Source organism: Lutjanus erythropterus, chromosome 2 (genome assembly GCF_056507025.1).
Source record: "Lutjanus erythropterus isolate fLutEry1 chromosome 2, fLutEry1.hap2, whole genome shotgun sequence".
NCBI classification, from domain to species: Eukaryota; Metazoa; Chordata; class Actinopteri; order Lutjaniformes; family Lutjanidae; genus Lutjanus; species Lutjanus erythropterus.
In genome coordinates, this window is record NC_139318.1 from 2,549,409 (window position 1) to 2,569,592 (window position 20,184).

A 20,184-nucleotide genomic window follows, 5' to 3' on the forward strand; every position below is an offset into this window, starting at 1 on the left:
TTGCAGACCAACCCCAAATCAAGACCTGGTCATCGATCAACTATGGTCAGCACGCTGCAGGGCCGAAGATGTCCTTTCCTCCTGCAAATGGCTTTTTACAGACTTATGAGAGAGACAGAGAATCGTCCTCTGTGGGGTTTACCTGTGTCAAGCACCTCCCCTACCACGTCCTGTTCAGTGTGATCGGGCCCTACTCTCCATCACTCACTGCCATCCAGTGTGTGTGTGTGTGTGTGTGTGTGTGTGTGTGTGTGTGTGTGTGTGTGTGCGTGTGTGCGTGTGCGTGTGCTGGCGCACTTATCTTTGATGAAAGCCATAAGAGGGTCTCTTCATCACCCTGCCAGACACATGGGGCTACACAACCCTTTCAGTTACACACAGGGAACATAAGTTGTAACAGTTTAGCAGAAAAGGAGTGCATGCAGACACACACACACACACCCACACACACACACGCACCCACACACACACACACACACACACACACACACACACACACACACACACACACACACACACACTCATACACACACATACATAAAGGTGAAAAGACCACATGAGTGAAAACATCTTTATCCAAGGATTTATCCAGACTTAAGAAAATATCACAATTCTACCCAAACATTCACTGATGACACAAGAAATTCCTCTTAGATTAGTACAATAATGCTTCATAGCAGATTACTTTGTATCACGATCTTAAATGAATCCTCTAACATATCCTTATTTAATATCGCACCCTGATTAAGATGATCAGTTTAATCTCTGTGTATGGTTTGATATTCTTTGTTAGCCTGAGTCTGTAACATCTGTCCAGGGACTCCAGATGAAAAATATCCTTTTGGCTCATTCACCATTTACAGTGATGTTTATTAATGTGCACTGTCTCTGTTAAATAAACCAATAAATAATTGAACCCGCTAAAGAAAGGTCCAGGATGTTTAGCATGAAGCACAAAGCTCATTTAAAAGCGAAAAAAAATATTTAAATGTATCTCTTTTTTTAGATATATGTCACACATATGTTTTCAGTGAAATCTATTTGTTAGTTGTTGTTTTTTAAGTTACTTTTCATAAGGTGATGTTCTGACTTGTTTAGTGATGACAGATCTGAATATACACCATGCTGCAATCTGATACAGTGCATGAAATGGTGAGATTTATGTTTTAAACTGTACAGGGTCCCTTTTAAATGAAAACATATAGATAAGTAAAGAAATAAAAACATGACTAAATGAATAAATAGATAAATCCAGCAGGCCTGCAGTAATGCTGCACTCCATTTACCTGGAAGTTAGCGCTGCGAAAAACCCAGTTTCTTTATTTTACATTTTGTACACTAACTACTAATTAACTAATTATGTTTTTTAATGTGACAACACTGTGGTTAAGATGTTTAAGGACCAAAAACATCTGGTTATGGTTAGAGAAAGATCATGGTTTGGGTAAAAATGATCACTCTCATGAGATCCTTCATGGGTCTGGGTTCCTTTCTAGATGTAACCAACAACTGTGAAGTTTATACAGCCTCTTCCCAAGTTAACTCTTCCCCTGCCAGCAGCAGTATTTTTGACAAAATTCACTGATTTTGTAACACCCAGAATATTCAGCTCTGTGAATATGTTACATGGAATATATCAAAAGAAAGAACAGCGTTTCAGACACAAAAAAACATTTTGTTCTAGCTTCATTCATTCTTTTTTATAAGCACTTCAGTGTTGGTTGGTTACATCAAAAAATCCACTTTTCAGAAAACGAAAGAGAGATTTTTAAGCAGAATATCGACTTCACATTTTTTGTTTTGGGTTTTTTACTACATCATGTTACATTTGTGACATTACTGTCACCGGTGTGGCTAACGTTAGCTGTGTGGGCTCTCTGCCCCCGGCTGCAGCGTGAGCAGCCCCGCTCTGTGGCTGGGTCACAATGCTCTCTGCCCCTCAAATCTGCTGCTGCTGGACACTGATGATTCCATGCTAGATAACACTGTCTTCCTCTGCTGCTGCTCAGTTTCAGCGGTTATCTCAGTGGATATCTCATCACTGGCAGGTAAAGAGTTAATTAGAATGAATCTACCAAAGCTACTTTGCAATCTACTTTCATTCCACTAGGAAAAGTAGAACCACAAGGTCTGTGGATTCTCTTGAGTAACCAGGTCATGATTTCTGGAAAGAGACACTGGTTTTGAATTTTTCAAATGTATTTTTTGGTGCTTTGAGCACCACAACCTGAATGCAATATAGTCCCATTATATTGGAGAGAAGGCAGACATCTCTATGGTCAATACCTCTAAAATTCTGCAACTCACACCAAAAAAGTCTAGAAGGATAAACAGCGCTACAGGCCAGAGGAAAAATAAAAGATATATCTTGATTTTGGGGTGAGCTGTCCCTTTAACTGACTTTATGTATTTTACTTAAAACTTAAATTCACACTGTGAATGAATGGCAGTCTTCTAACCTGTGACACACATACACACACACACACACAGTGCATGGCTGACTGGGCCCAGGTTGATAAAATCTGTTAAATACGTTTTCCCTGCATAGAGGTCATCCACGGCTCGACTTCTCAATGATGTCTGTGTGTGCATGTGTGTGTTCTACTTTGCGAGCATGTGTGCTTTGTGTGCGTGTGACTAATGGCTTTAGTAATGCTAAGCCACATGGGGCGCGACTGCAGGTTATGAATAGAAAAACTCCACTGCAGCTCTTTATGAGCAAGCTAATCAATTTGGTTCCACCAGGCACGTGAAGTCTATTCTCAATCAAGCCATGTTCATCATCGAATTACCTTACACATTTGCATAATATGATACAGTGTGTGGAATAATCATTATGTGCATTGTTTGATGGTACTGCTTCTTTTACAGCAGTGAGTGGTGCAATGAATTGCTGTTTAACACTACAGATGCACTAACCAAAGTATGTGGACGCCTGGACATGATTGTTAAAAGTGTGTCTCCATCATTAATCTGCTGTTCCAGCAGCCTCCACTCTTGTTTGAAAGCTTTCCAGCAGGGGTTGAACCCGGCTGCAGGGATTTGCTCCCATTCAGCCACAAGAGCATTAGTGAGGTCAAGATGTTGGGTGATAAGGCCTGGCTCAGAGTCAGTGTTCCAATTCATCCCGAAGGTCTTGGACGGGGTTGAGGTCAGAGCTCAGTGAAGGCCGATCAAGTTCTTCCTCAGCGAACTGGGAGAGAAATTACTTTTTTTTATCTGACTTTGTACATGGGGATATTGTTATATTAAAACAGGAAAGAGTCACTGCAAAATTGGAAGAACACTGTTGTCTGAACTATCGTTATGCACTGATACACTAAGACTTCTCTTCAGTAGAGATATGGGGCCTAGCTCAAACCATGAAAAAGCAACCTCAGTCCAAAATTATACAAAAATACTGTAATAAATACAGCTCATACCCCAGGCATGGCTGCGTTGCAATACGACTGCGCCACATCAGCTAGAACTGACCGCTGCCACTTAACACAGAGCCTGTGATTCCACCAGCATTGCCTCAGCGCATCCCAGAAGTGGCACTTCATTTCAAATAGGCACCAAATCTTAATTTGATGGATGTTGCGTGAACCTGCACAGAGCAGATCAAGCAGGCAGGAAGTCAGAAACAGAAAAAGCAGAAAGTGATTCCGGTCAGTTTGCAAATTAAAGACCCTGTGCAGACTCATAAAGACAGACAGAAAAGAAACTATTTATCCGCGCAACCTTCTTATCCATGGTAGAAGCACAAAAAGCAGCAGCCTACAAAAGCAAGGAAAGAAGACCAAATCTGACTGAGTCACCATGATCAGGCACAAAAAAATGCTCCACAAACAGCAGGCAGCTCAGACAGCAGTTCAGACAAACACAAGACAATATTAACCTCTTTATAAGGTGTTGCACTGTAGTGATATGAGGGGGCTGAGGGCGGATGCCATCTCTCTTAAATTACCAAATTATCAAAATGCATCCCCCTGTTAACCTCCAATCTCCCTTTCATCTCCTGGCAAAAGAGGAGTCTAGTCCATCTAACTCACTGATGATCATTATCTGACAGAGATTTGTGACAGAATCTGACCATGGCTCTGAATCATCAGCAGTCTAACTGTGCTCTGTGTTGATAAATTCATGGAGCTGTCCATGGTGCTGAAGTAGCAGATAGATTTGCTACTTTTTCTCCATCCACCCATCCCAAATCAACTGCATGATACATACACAGCTTGATATTTTTTTTTTATAAATCTAACAAAGTAGTTTTGTGTTGTGAACCTACCCAAGTCATGTTGTGCCTTTATTTTGAAATTCTACCCAGACATTGCATAATTATTACTACTAACTTGACTGCTACCTCAGCATCATAGACTGAACCGTTGGGCCACTCACTGAGCTGCTGTATTTGAGGAGATGGGAGTGAAAAAATGTTGAATAAGATTCTGTTCTCATTAGGACTTTTCACACTGCATTTAGCCCCAGGTTAAGAGAGCAGTTAGCCCCGGGCTAAGGAAGCTGTTAGACTAGGGCTAAAAGAGCTTTCACACAGGCACAATCCAGGCACATTCCAAAGTGGGCTAACCCTGACTTTAGCCAAGGGCTAGCTGGCCCTGCTCTGGAGCAGGGTTAGCCCAGAGTTTGCAGGGTTATCCTCTGGAAATTGACTAAACCCAGTGTAAAACAGGGCTAAAAGATTAAAAGAAGAAGATAATCAGCCAGGATAACGCAAAACACCTGTGTGGGTGTACAGAGGCTTTAATCCAGAGCTAAAAGAAGGGCAGTGTGAGTCATATAGCCCTGGGCTAAGAATGTGCAATATGAAAAGCTCTAATGTTACCTTTCTAAATTTCTGCATATATGTCAAAGGGAAATCATAGTGAGTCTGCAACCCAAGCTTTCCTAAATATAAAACTGACTACTACTTCTATTTAGAATAAGAACAATACTGTAAAGGAAAAGCTAGTATTTAAAGAATGGCTTTTTTAAAGACTAAAATCATGCCAGGGTGTGACCAGCTTCACTAGAGGCTTACATGGTAACTTCAGTATATATAGTACATTTCCACCATACGAATTCCATCAGTACAACACATTAATGTCACAAAGTGCTCACCACTCTGCTGCTTTACGTCTCTTTTGCCTCTGTCACCTTTTTTGAGTCACCATCAGTGAAACTGAATACTTGCAGATGTTTCACATTAAAAGCCCACTGGAGTGGTGATAATGCCATTTAAGTTGGCTTTTAATGTGAAACATCCAAACAGAATGTACAGCATATTGGATGTACAGTATATTATACTGAATTTATCAAGACATCAGGTAAACATGGAGGAAGTTTGTACTGATTTTGTATGAACAACATCAACAACATATTAAAAGAGGTGTAGATCAGAAAATAAAGATGCATATACAATATAAAGGAGAAAGATGAGAAAAAGTCTGACCATCCGCCAGTATTTGAGAATTTACAGTAATAATGATCAAATATTCAATATCTGAAATCAAATATGTGGTGTGTCCCGGCTGAGCAGAGAACCTCACTGGTCAAACAGAGACATCTAGTGGTCGGTGCAGTGCTGCTCTGATCAGAATGAATGCAAGAGTGTGTGTGTGTGTGTGTGTCAAATTCATAATAAAACATGCAATGTTTATGTGTTTGTCTTCATATTTCCCACTGCCAGATATGACTGCATTCTGCCTCAAGACCACTATATATGAACCTGTGTTATTGGACCCTTTAGACAAAACCTGTGTATGTGTGTGGTGTGTGTTTGTGCAGAGCTTTCATGCATGTGTGTCTCCGTTTCAGGCATTCTGTGTGTGGAGTCCAGCCATTCACTTGTGTGTACTGGATGGTGCTGTGGTGTGTGTGTGAGTCTGGACCACTCAGGGTGTGACAGCAATATTAATAACACATCATGAATACAGCTCACGCTCACATAACTCTGTCTCACACACCCTGTGTGTGTGTGTGTGTGTGTGTGTGTGTGTGTGTGTGTGTGTGTGTGTGTGTGTGTGTTTTCGTTTGTGTGTGTGTCTGAGTGTGTTCGAAAGATAAGCTGAGTCGATGTATTCTGTCATTAAATTATCTCCCTTTGTCTCTTTCTCCTTTTAAATCCCCTTGCTTCCTTCATTCTCCCTTCACATCCATCCTTTCTTTCCTTATCATCCTTTTTTGACTTCTTCTTTCACTTCTTTCTTTCATATCATTGTGTTTTTAATCCCTCCCTTCCATTATTTTCCTCCTCCACCCTTCCTTTCATTCCTTTTCAACTTCTCTCCCCCTCGTCTCCTTTCTCATCTTCTGCCTCCTCAATCCTCTGTTCTCATCCATCCTTTCCTTATTCCCTTCCTTATGTCTTCACCTGACTGTCCTTTCTTCTTTACTGCTTCCCTTTCTTTTTTCTACTCACTAACCTACCCTAATAATGTTTTCCTCCTTTCCTCTCCCTCCTCTTTTTTCTATCCATTTCCTTTATCTTCCCTTATTCCTTTTTCTCATCTCTTTCCCCCTCCATCCCTCCATTCTTTCTTTCCTTCCTGCCTCCTCCTGTCCTCCTCCCAGTGTGCAGCAGCGCTCCCATCAACATGAAGGTGCAGCATGTGAACAGCAGCGCTCTGGTGGTGCGCTGGGCTCGCCCGGAGGTCACCTACCACCCACCCATCCTCCACTTCCTGGTGTCCTACAGCTGGACGGCCCATGACGACAGCTATGAGGAGACACACCTCACTGATGCCAAACACAAACTGGTGAGACTGGGAGGGACTGGAACCTGTAGTGGGAGGGTTAGACTGATGATATTGAAGGTTCTGAATCAAACACGTGACATCGTATGTAGGAATTAGAACGGTTATACTATGGCTTTGAGGTCAGATAGCTGCTCACATTGTTTGACGGCAGTGAAAACACAGAAAATATGTGAGTGTAAACATTTCTGAATTGCTTTATTGTTGCATAGCAAAGCAGCTGATAAGTGCAGACTGGTTTGGAAAGGCCAGTGATGACTTGTGTTGCATTCATGTGCTGAGAGGCTCTGAAAAATGAGATATATCTGAGAGTTTGCTGCTGAACAGTGTTGTGTTGATGAGCTCCTCTGTGGGAAAATCAAACAATTAGCAAACATGAGCTCTATGCAAATGATACACACCTTAAAATTCTGCTGTTACTGTGATATTCTTCATTATTTTAACAGCCGACAATGAAGGTGTCTGTTATCCTGGAAAACATTCACTGACAACATATTTGACTAATTTTCCAACAATATTCCCTCCTGACACCTAAAGCTTAAAATGGTTATTTTTACTGTAAATATAAAAATATAATGATCAGTTGAAGTAGGAGACAGGATGTGTTGATTTTATCAATATGATCAAAAAGAACTATCTTTGCTTTTTCTTACATTTTTAACCAAGTACTTTAGTAGCCTGAACCAGATCAAGTGAGAGTTTTAATGCAAAGGATGGATGTGTCTGAAAGAGTTGAAAGAAAGAAAGATTTTTTTTTATGCATTGATGGGTTAAAAATTCAATATGTAAGAATTGGCTGCCAGTCAATGCCGGCTTCCCACTGGCATTGTGAAGAGATTTTGGTGAGTTTATTTTGTTTCTGTCCAGTTTGGATGAAGTGTTTTTTTTATCAACCAAGAGAAAAAAACTGAATTCAGATTGGTTGTATTTTTCTGTTTAATAAGGAAAATAGGTGAGAACATTCTTTTTTTTCTGTGAGTTTATTTTGTTTCTTTTTTTGATTAATAAAATTAAGAGAGCTTGTGAAAGATACATACATAACAGATCATCCCCTCTTGATGCACACAGTGGTATTACCAGATGGGACAGGCCAAAGCTAACTGGTTAGAATGCTAACTTGAGTAGCTATCTCTGCAGAACAATCCATAGACATCTTTGGGATAATGTCAAAACTCTTAATTCACCACATTATGTTGATAATTTAAATTAATTTTTGAGTGTTTTAAACTATATTTTCTTTTACATATTGTACCTTTTAAGTTAAAATCATTCCAAAAAGGCTGTAGTAATATCAGAGTTTTGTATCTGCAGTATGATTATTTATTTTTTTCTTGTTAGTTTCTGCAGTCAGTATGAGTAAATACTTTATATCATGTTTTCATCACTTTATACAAAATAGCTATAGTGATAAAGCAGTCACGTGAGTGATCGATGGCTGTATATAAGAGAAACCACAACAGAAACCTCCCTGATGAAGGCAATATAGCCACAAACATTTACTAAATTAATCTTGCTGTGGGCAGCATGGTGGTGCAGTGGTTAGCACTGCCACCTCACAGCAAGAAGGTCCTGAGTCCAAAGACATGCATGCCAGGTTGATTGGTGATTCTGCCCGTAGGTGTGAATGTGAGTGTGAGTGGTTGTCTGTCTATGTGTCAGCCCTGTGATGAACTGGCGACTTGTCCAGGGTGAACCCCGCCTCTCACCCAATGTCAGCTGGGATAGACTCCAGCTTCCCACGACCCTTTGGGAATAAGCAGTTACAGAAAATGAATGAATGAATAACCTTGCTATGCTGAACAAGAGTTGTGCGGCAGTTGTAGCTGGTTGTCTTAACATGACAACACACAGGATGGAGATTGTAAAATTTTGATCCGTCCTCCCCATAAGTAGCGTTTCAGAAATGTTTCAGAAGTGTCGCATTTTGCTCACCTCATTATGTTCAGGCTTTGTTGATCTGGTCCTCTGTTCCTTGCTTAAATAAATTCTTTTCTGTCTGTCTTTATGATTGTGAGTCTGCATGGGGTATTTTATTTTGAAAATTGACAGGAATCGCCTTTTCTGGGTCTGGCTTCCTGTCCGCTCAGCCTGCTCAGTACAGATTGATGCGACTTGCATTTGAAGTAGGTAGTCACTTCTCCAACGCGCCAAAGCACTGCTGGTGGCGTCCCAAATACTCACTCAATTTTCAGAGTAAAAGATTCTCAACATAATTGAACAAGCAAAATGCTCCACTGCTGAAAGAGGAAGCTGTGCGGAGGACAGATCAAAACTGTGGCGGAGATGCGCCGTTGCCGTTGGACTCGACATGCGAGAACATCACACATCCTTGATTGTTAAAAATCACTGCCAGTAATCAAATCCAGGTAGCAATGACATTTCCTCTAAATGATACTTAGGAAAGCAAATTAGTAGGATAAACACATATTTTGCAGGAGATGCGGTTTGCAATCATAATAAGACTGTTAGATACCAAAAAATCTGATTAAAATGAACATCAGTGAATAATCAGTGTGTTCACACAGAAAGAGCCTGAAGCCCCTTCAGCCAAGCGAAGATGCCAATAATCCACATTCCACAAACTGTGTCCCAAATATGTCTGCATCCACAACAATCTAATAACCCAGATTCATCCAAGTTTATCTGCGTTCATATTTGTAATATCAGTAGATATATATACAGCAAGACATTAACATGCACGTTGGCAGAAGGGCTTAAGTATGTTAAAAATAATCTGTGCATTTAAAGCACATGCCCACACCTGCCAGGATTCTATAGTGTAACATGTTAGGAAATCACCAGTATGGACAGGATTTGCTGAACATCAAATATGTGTGTATATATAATGAGCTCAGTCCTTTAAATCCTTCCTTGAATTAGCTTTTTACACACACTCATCTCTCCTCACACACACATTTGCAGTGTCTCTCTGATGTGCTTCCTTGGCCCGGTTTGTGTGTGTGGAGTAAAAAGAAAAAAGAAAAAAAAAGGAAAAGCATGTTCAGACTTTTCTGACTCTTAGCTGTCGATGCAGCCATGTTTGTGCCGCCGTGTATTCCACCGAGAGACACATGAACAATGAGTGCCTTCAGTTCTTCCTCAGATTTCATGTCCACAGCTCCGTGTGTCTCATCACGCAGCAGCGTTCCAGCCTCCGTCAGGAAGTCCACGTGTGAAGTTAGTTTCGGCTTCCATCCGTGTCAGTCTGTGGCCTCTCTCACACTGACATCAAGCAGCAGCCACCACGGCTCAGTAATGAATGAATTGTGAATAATATAAATATTGAAGCAGTGCTGGTAGGTTTTAAACTGACACCAGACACCAGCTTCTAGAAATGGAAGTCAGTTTAAAAACAAACAAACAGATTCTTCCTTGAAATCCATTGATTTTGTTAAAAAATAAAAGTTAGTATTCGTATAATGGCTGGTCTCAAATAAAGGCCAGTGGGAAAAAGAGGAATAACAAAAGGGCCTATTATCTGTACCACTTTCTTTTTCTAACAAAAATACTGTGCTCCCTGAGTGTTTTAATTATTAAAAGGATAGTTCAGGTTTTTGTACTTTGGCACAGTAGTGCTTTGAGATAAATGCCAACATCAGTATGCTAACAGTGACTTAAAGGGATAGTTCATATTATCTGAATTGGGGTCGTATGAGGTACTTACCCACAGTACATGGAGGTCAACATGCCCTCACTTTGCAGCAGCAGCAGGAGTACCGGTGTAGAAAGCTAAGCAATGTCCTGCTGTGGAAAGGGTCAGCAGCAAAATGTAGTTTAGACACCTAAAAAAATCAATAGTTTACATGTCTGCTATATTTAGAATATTTTCACTGGTTTACCTTTCTCTCAGACAGACTTTTCTGATGGGAAATAGTTATATATGCCAAAAACAGCTGAAAGCAGTAATTTTACCGCGCAGAACATAATCTGCTAATTAGTAGATCAGCAACTCCTTCTTTCTGCAAGGTAAAATTACTGATTTTGTAAAACCCTGACTATGAAGAAATACCTCATACATACCCACTTTCAAAAATGTGTTTCCATAACACAGCTCCAGTTATTGCTGCTGCATTAAAGGACAGGATTTTTTTTTTCAAGTCAGCCTTAATATGACACTCACATGTCATGTGTACATTGAACAAATTATTGATTTTTCTAAATATAAGTGTGTAATATGAATAAAATCCTCTATCACAGTACATGTATTTTTATACTGCTATACAATTTCCACATATATTATAATATATTTTATGTAAAATGAATTGGCAGTTGGTTTTTTTAGCTTTGAAAACTGGTCTCCATTTGTTTCCAGTGTTTGGGAGATTCTGCAACACTGTTTTCCAATAAACCTGACCTTTAATCAGCATGCGGGTCCCTTGAAGGAGCTATCTCTTTAAGCTGCAGTGCACTGAGCAGTGGTAACGTTGTTTATGAAAACTATAACTACTTTATTCCCCTGACGAAGATGAGACAGTGACCGGACGGCGCTGACCTCATTAACCACTAACCATGACTATATCAGCATGTGATATTGTTGCCCAAAAAAAAAAAAAAAAAAAAAAAGGGACTAAAATGTAGTGCAAAAAAATAGAAACTTTACTAAAATCTTGCTTTACTTTCATTGACCACTTCACTTTTCAGTGAAGTCCTTCTGTTTCCTGTCTGTGTGAGTGAATGCAACATATCAGGACTGATCAGGACCGAAAGCAAGTTACAGTAAATGACAACAACAAGGCTCTGGAGAGAGAAATTAGATTAATTTGGGTCTGTTATTGTTACAGTGAGCCTGAATAAAAAAAAACTCATTCATTGTTTTATCAGAAGGGAAACAATGTCACCATAAGATACTGAGGAGACACATTAAGATTAACCACAAAGTCACTGAGACAGGTTAATGAAACATTAGGCTGTTTTTTAAGCTATAGACAGCAGGTAACATGATGGTGTTACCAGGGGTGGAAGTAACTAATTATAAATACTCAAATTACTGTAATTAAGTCGTGGGGGGTTTGGGGTACTTGTACTTACTTTTATGAATAAATTTTCAAGTCTGTACTTTCACATGTATTTAAGTTTGCATTACACTATGTAATCTACTTTAAAATCAGAATCGAGTACTGAGTACAAGTTGAATTAATATCCAAACTTTTCATCTGCATTTTGGTAGCCAATCAGATGATCTGATTGCAGACAGGTCAATAAAAACCAGGAGAAACAGTGCAGCAGCACAGGTTTGGAGTTAGGATGTTAATGGTTGGTAAAATTTTCACTGGCAATTAATTAATTAATCGATTATTATTATATTTTGATCAATCAAAATTTGTGGATATTTAATCAGTAGTCTAAAAATGGCAGTAACTGCATTTTATCTGACGTTGTTTTGTCTGGTGGAGCCTTTTGCTGAACAGTGAAACTTAAAATGAGAAAAAAAAGACAAAACAAAACAGAAAACACTGAACATGACAAAATTTTTAAAAAGTGTTTTGTGTCTTATAAATGATTAATTATTAATCGAATGTTAGCATTTTCAGAAAAATGCACAGATTTTTCAACCCTAGCTTAGAGAGGTGACTGTGACCAATGAGCAGAACAGAGAGGATGCTGGGAGTAATTCAGACTGGAGATTTGGAGAAACAGAAACCTCTTTGATTGAATAGCTATTGATAATGTATAAAACATCAACAGTTAAAAAGTAACTAATACTCAACAAGTGCTTTGTTCTTTGGCCTGAGTATTTTTCTATCACCAGTACTTTTACTTGTAATTGAATAATATTTTAGTAATGCAGTACAGATTTTCAGTCCTCTTTCCACCTCTGGGTGTTACATCATGTCAGCTGTATTGTGGATCATTTAGTCAGTGTTTTTCATCAAATAATAAAAAATTATTGGTTTTGATTCGACTGGATTTACTGAAATGTTTAATATCCAATGACTAAAACATTTACAAAGATTTAGCAAAACTCAACTAAGAAAGTTTTGGTTTTCTTTAACGAAGATGAGACTAAAATGTCCAGACTGAAACATTTGACACTGGATTAAACTAAATAGAAAATAAAAGCTGACAAAATGAACACAGAGCGCTCTCACAATCACCGTGTTCGTCCCCTCTCTGCTGATACAGCGCGAGCTGAAAACACACCACCCACCAGCCCAGCCTGCAGCCATGTGTTATTTTGTTAACTTGATTACAGTTTTGTACCCATTGCTTGCACACTTGTTGCAGAATTTGGCTCATTGTGCCAAAACTCTACTCACACAAGCCAAATAAGACACAACACTTGGAGAAAAACATCTCACTTCTGTGTCAGAATGAAACTCCGCGATCAAAACCTGACAATCCTCTTTCAGAACAGCATTTCTGCAACAAAATGATTCACACACGCACCATTTGAAATTGAATTACTCTATCAAAGCAGCAACAACACACTTTATTTTGTGCTTTATACAAAACACTGCTGACTAGTTTGCATTTTTTTTTATTTTCTCAACTAAAAATTAAACTAAATCTAGTTTGATGAACACAAAAATATAAAGGCTTCAGAAAAATATATGCAACTTTTTTAGTTTTTACTGTACGACAACAAGAAATCCACAAAGAAAAGTAGACTTACAGTGTTGTAAACCAGCAGCTCCAGAACTTTTTCCCCCTCAGAAGAAGTTCATGCCCTCGTCCTGGTCCTTGTCTTCTTCAGTCACACCCTCCATTTGTTTTGAAGACAGGTAAACTCACCTGTTGCCATAGTTCTCATGTCTGATTGGTGAGTTTACAGTTAAGCAGCTGAGTGTTTGAACACCTGACAGCCGTGTTTGATCAGTTGTTTGAGTTGTGTTGTATGTTGAAAGGCAGAGATTTGAAAAGGCAAAGAAGTGACATCATGTTGGACTTCTGTGTCTGATGTAGAGAAGAGTGTTTAGTGATTTGGAAAACACTGTGTGAAGTATTTTGCAAAAAGTGTGAAGCTGAGAATGTGCTTATAGTCGTGCAGATCTGGGCTGAGGTTTGGCTCCTTGAGCGTCAGGTTTCACCAACTGTTATTTCTCATTTTAGTGTGCAAGCAATGGTAAAAAAAAAAAAAAAAAAAAAACTGTATGAATGCTGCTGTGCAGTGACTCAGGTTGTGCTGGACTGTCCAGCCTCCCTCAGTGTCTAATGATGTCAGAAATGTGTCTCCATCTATTACCTGGTCCTTCTGTTTGTTGTTGTCCTTATCCTCCTCTCAGTCTTCCTCTACTTCTCACTCTGACTTCTTCTGACTTCTCACAGACGAGGTGAGCTTACCTGAGGTCTGTTTGTCTATTTGTAAGACTCACACTGATTGGTGCATTAGTGTTTTCGTGTGTGTGTGTTTTGCATTTTAAACAGAAGTGTTTCTCCACTTATAGTGAGATGTTTCATTCTTGAACCAAGTGTCTCATGTAAGAAACAGTGTGTTGCAGGATTGCAAACAAAGTGCAAAGCAGAAAATGTGTTTGTACTTTAGGTGTCTTTGTTTAAAGAATGGTTAGAAAAGTTTAAAGGGATAGTTCACCCAGAAATGACAATTTAGTCACTATCATCCTCATGCTGTTTGGCTGAAGGTCAGGTTTAGTTTTTTAGTCCACAAAACACTGCTGGAGTTTCGCAGGAAACAGTTCTGCAGAATCTCCCAAACATGTAAAAAAAAAACAGCCACAAGAAAATAAAAAAAAAAAAAACCCTCCATACCGCACTGAATGTGGTGTAATCCAAGTCTCCTAAAGCCCCAACATGCTGTTCACTTGCTCACACACCGTCACACCACTCACACGCAGTTCAGACAGTGTGTGTGTGTGTGTGTGTGTGTGTGTGTGTGTGTGTGTGTGTGTGTGTGTGTGTGTGTGTGTGAACGTGGCTCCAAGCTAAGGGTCTACAGTGAAGATTCAGGCTAAAAAATGTCTGTCAAATCAACTTGGCATGTTGGAGCTTTAGGAGACTGGATTACATCAGTCGTGCAGTATGGAGGCATTTTATGTTTTTATCCTGTTGTTGGGTACGTATGAAAACTTCAGTTGTTTGTGAGATTCTGCAGCACTGTTTTCCTGTTTTCCACAACTCCAGCAGTGTTTTGTGGACTAAAAAACTAAACCTGACCTCCAGTCAACATGAGGGTGAGTATATATTGACAGAATTTTCATTTTTGGGTGAACTATCCCTTTAAGGGTTTGATGCTTTAGTCTTAACATTCACTTTAAGTGTGTAAGCACTGGGTAAAAACTGGAATGGACGGTTATTTCCCTGTACATGTGTGATCAGAGTGTGAAAAAGCTTTGAGCCAAACTCAACTTTATCAGCTGTAACTGTTAATGATGACAAGAATATTTGTGATATAACAGTCAAATACAGCTGCACTTGGAAATATGTATGTAGTGTGTAGTATCAGTGTGTGTGTGTGTGTGTTATTTCAGAAATACAGAGGAATTTACATCATCAAAAATGTGACTGCAAGGGCCTTGAAAAATCTAGTAAGTTGTTTTGGAACAAAACTGTTTTGACACATACAAAGTAAGCACTGATTGCATCATTAAAAATATGCGTTATTTTGTTGAACAAAGGCACACACATACGCAGCTTTGGCAAAATACAAGTTATTATGAGAAAATGGGTCAGCAGGGGTTTTAATAAAGTAGTTATTAATTTGTCTGGGGACAAAGGCTTTTGATCACAAACACACACATGCCAGCACACACGCACATAACACACAAACCGAGCAACATCCTCCATCAATTCCATTACAAATGGTCTCATCAGGAGCCAAAATGAGCTATGAGAGAAGGCTGTGGAGCAGACAGGAGCTTTCATTCCCTTACATTGTGGTCTGCAGCGTGGCTAGCAGAATACTAATGCTAAGCTGGAGGGGATGCAGGGCTGCCAGCCTGTGCAGAAAGCATGACCTTGGGCCAGTGGCTCTGTGGGAACACGGAGCGGCTGCAGGAGAGGGATCAGAGTGCCCCCTGGCTGTGGAAGCAGCAGCCTGCCGCGATGAGAGATGGAGGGAGAGAGAGGTGGGAAGTGTTTTATCCTCCCATCATTAACTCAAGAGACTATCCCTCCCTCTCAAATCTACTTCACCCTTCCTCCTCTTCCTCACGGGGTCTTCCCCTCCCCTTCCCACACACACATCTCTCCCTGCCTCTTTCTGTCAGCCCTTTGATTTTGCTCATATTCTTCATATCCTCCCCTGATGCCTCTATCTAGGTCACAACAGGGACTTACATGGCTCTGGGACCCCCCCCCCCCCGCCCAAATCCCACACAAGTCCCCCTTGTCACAATCAATGGAAAATCCCCATGTAATAAAACGCCTGGACCGGAATATTTTATGGCCCCTACCACTTGTGAAGAAGGGGGAGCAAATGAGGGAAACAGGTTCCTAACTGGATTCAACAGGGCAGAACTGGCAGGAGTCAGGGAGCGGGGGGTGGAGGTGGGGTTGGGGATAGACATGGAAATATGCAGTATACTCAGTTGCCAATTTATTAGGTACAGCCAGCTAAAACTAATGCAGTCTTCAGCCGTCCTGCAGTAAATCATCGCTTCAGGAAGGTTGTAATGTTACACTAGAGAAGCAAAAAAAATTAGAAACATGTCACAGTATAATACAACTCAACAGCCCCTCAAACTGCAGCCTCCAAAATAATCATAAAATTAAAATGTTTCTCTAAAAAATTTTTGAACAAAGGGAGCATTGAAACCTTCATGAAGGAAGTACTGATGTATCTAACTGTTGTATCAGACTGGGTTTAATTAGATGAACCTACTAAATTTGCAGCTGGGCGCAATTCTTTTTTATATTTAGCAACGGAATCTACAGTTATGTCATGTCCGTGGATGCACAAGTGTTCACTAGGACAGTCACACCCACAGACTGGGTTGTAACCCACAAGCTGAGTCACAGGACATTTTATTTGAGTAACCAAATAAATAAAAGACTATGGAAGAAATTCTGCAAGTTGAAGATTTGTACCTGCAGTATAGCTTTTATAAAGCATTTAAAATATGTATATTGTTTTACTGATGAGACAAAAAAAAAACAAGAATCTGTTAAACGCATTTTTTTTTTACCTCAGTTATGAAGGAGGCTAAAATGTCCTACACTGTAAAAACGAAGAAGTTCAGAACACTTCAAAGAATTTCAAGGCATCTTAGTTTGATAGATTTTTGTGAGTTTTGAGCTGTCTTGAAAAAGTCTTGTCAACTAATAAAGTTTTATTCTGAAATTTTACTTTTGTTCTTTGGATAAAATCTAAAACCATTTCATTTTCATTTTCACATTTGAAATGCATTTTTTTTTTTAGTTTCTAAACTTTGAAGAGTTAAGATTTATCTGAGGAAGAAAAGTAAATTATTTCAACTAAAGATTATTGCTCAGCAAAACTTTCTTAGTTTATTTCAGAATTTAAGTTTGAGTTTGATTAGAAACTCAAAAAATCTATCACAGTAAGTTGCCTTGAAATTACCTTGAACTTTTTTTAAGCTTTGTTTTCTTAATGAGAGGAATTAAAAACAATGACTTTGCCTGTTAACTCAGACTGAATCCATTTATTTCTCACCTGTATATGCAGATAATATAAGGTGCATAGATTTACACTTTCCAAGATTTATTAAGAAAAAAATATTAATAAGGCCTACTGTGAATTGAGTCACAATGGTTTGTCATTTTTAAGAAGTAGATACCCAGAAAAAAGTTTAGGAAACACTGCTCAAAGGTCCATGTGGCTTCAGAAGGTGTGTGCATGATCTCTGTGCAGATGTCTGTGTACATCAAATTTGTTGTGACTGTACAGATTTGTCCACACAGCCACCACACCCATCCTGTAGACACCAATCTGCTGCACATGTGTGGCACGCGTCCTCCAAATGAACTCCAGAGAGCAGAATAAACAGAACTACTACATGTCTGTGGTATCATTGTCTGTTTGGGAGCATATTCAGACCTTTAGGCACAGTGGTGCCTGGAGCTAAATGCTAACATCAGCATGCTAACAATGACAGCATGCTGATGTTTAGCAGGTAGAGTACATGTTCATCACTAGTGCATTACCAACCTTGAGGCTTCAGAAACAGGGAGGAATTCAAAACCTAAAAAGAGTTGAAGAGATTTTGTTTTCTGCATTTTGGTGACTTTTAAAGAATGAAAATGATAAACTAATTAGTACACTGCAACAGCATTTTAATGTTGAATTCTTTTCATTTTCCTCTTAATGCTCAGGAAAGAAAACAGAATGAACCACCCCTAAGGCAGCTTGCATAAATCTCTCAATTTAATTAATTTATTTTTTGCCCTGACCTAAAAGAAAATTGACACAGCTGATTTTACCAGCTGATTGCATCAAACTTTCCTTAAGAAATGGGAATTCTTCTTTCCATCAAGTCTGGTTTGGTGCAACTGCACTGTTGTTCTACAGTTCCAGAAACAGATTGTGATCATGAAAGGGAAAAATGTGTGAAAATCATGGGAAAGAATCAGGAATCAATGAAAAATGGGATTTTCTTCATTCCTCATTTTCTTTTTGTTTTTCCTCTTTTTTTTCTTATTTAAATTTCTTAGTTAACTTTTAATTATCAGTTAATACATGTTTAATCAGTTAAATTCTTATTTGGCAATGAATCAGTTAATGATTAATCATTAATTTGTATGTATACATATATGTGTGTGTGTGTTTGTGTGTGTGTGTGTGTGTGTGTGTGTGTGTGTGTGTGTGTGTGTGTGTGTGTGTGTGTGAGCATGTCTTTGGGTTGGGGAGCCCAAGGAAAAAAAGTTGAGAACCACTGCTCTATACGACTGTGTGTGTTGTTTTTGCAGCAGTAATAATGTGGTTGTGTACTGTATGTTTATTTATACATAAAAAACATGGTATTGTATGAGTGTATAAATAGAGATGGGTTCTATCATGGAGAAAGTGATGTGATTCAGATTCAGACACTCTGTTTATCAGCTGCTCTTGATGCCACTGTATGTCGGAGCCCTGAGATGTTTACATGAAACCTTTTGATTTGCTCAATCTTCACCGCCCATCTTTGTGAGCAGGAGTCAGCTGGAAGCGTGAATTCTCCACAGCGTTAGTGCGAACAGCAACACCCACATCTGACAGAGCTCTGCCTTCTCATGAAAGCTATCAGTAGCACGTCAGATTGTCTGCACAGATCCATGGTGCGTTTGCGGTGATGATATCTGGCTCCCTGAATACACGACGGAGATGAAAGGAGCGCTGTGGCAATTCACAGCCGAGATGTGAAAACTTCTAATTAACCCGGCTCAACTTTCAAAATGAAAAATGCGCCTGTTTTTATTGAAGGTGAGACATGTATCATTTTAATGTCACTGTGTCTTTACCACATCAGTGGGAGTTTAGTTTGAAAGAGGTACAGCCTGAGGTGGGACATGGCTACTGTGGTCCACCTTGTTGGATTTGGAGGGAAATTTATGGCTCATGGTATAAATAAGGGCAACCTGTTTAGGAAGAGCATCTCAGTATCTCCTATTGACGCATAAGGTACCCTTTAGCTATATGAGATGCCGCCAGAACAACTTTTTAACATGTGATTAATGCTGTGAAATGGTCACAGATTGGGTTGGTTAAGGCGACAAAAATACTTGGTTAACTTTGAGAGGAGGGAGGTAACTAAGTACAAATATTTTGGTGCTGTATTTAAGTACAGTATTACTTTCACTCCCTACATTTTCACACAATTATCTGTATTTTCTACTCTTTCCATTTCAAAAAAGTTTTTTCCTTTAGTTTTAATGTATTTGAGGATTTTACCTCATTGTGCACCACTTTCTCATCTCAAGACTAATTTCAACCTGAGTGGATGGAACAATAACCAAAAAACATAACAAGATTAAAAAAATAACACAACATGGCAAAAAAGATGCAAAAGACTTCAGACAATGAAAACAACATAAAAAGGCAAAAAAGCCAAAGGAAAACAAACATGACATAATAAGACAAAAACAATGTAAAAATGATGGAAATGACATAAGCCAAAAAAAAAGGACACAAGGCAAAAACAAGATGAAAACGACATAAACGATGTACCAAGAAAGACAAAAACAATGTTAAAGAGGTAACACAACTGAAATGACATAAGTTCTAAAGGACCCAGCAAGCCAAAAAAAAAACAAAAATAACATAAAAGACGAAACAGTCAGTCCCTCAGAGGACTACCTGTTTTCTTTTATACTTTGAGTACATTTCACTTGTTCTCTTTTACTTAAGTAAAGAAATTAAAGTACTTCTTCTTTTAGCAGAGTCTTTTATCTACACAAGTATCTGTACTTCCATTTGAGTAAACAATGAGTGGACTTTTGCCACCTCTGGTAGGTTTGGGATAAGACCATGTTTGGGCTTATGGTGCCTTTGCAACCTTGAAAAACATTTTGGATTTTAAATGAGACATGAACTCCAGGTCTCCTGGGTGAAAGTCCT

General features: G+C 39.1%; 1 protein-coding gene across 2 annotated transcripts in view; it reads left to right on the forward strand.

Annotated features, from left to right (window-relative positions):
- The window catches only part of LOC146331006 (receptor-type tyrosine-protein phosphatase gamma-like), a 660,966-nt gene that overhangs the window by 558,383 nt on the left and 82,399 nt on the right, over window positions 1-20,184 (forward strand). For both annotated transcript variants that reach the window (XM_084725921.1, XM_084725912.1), the window contains exon 9: window positions 6,553-6,737. In XM_084725921.1, coding sequence (XP_084582047.1) covers window positions 6,553-6,737 — 185 coding nt within the window. The remainder of the gene's footprint in view (window positions 1-6,552; window positions 6,738-20,184) is intronic.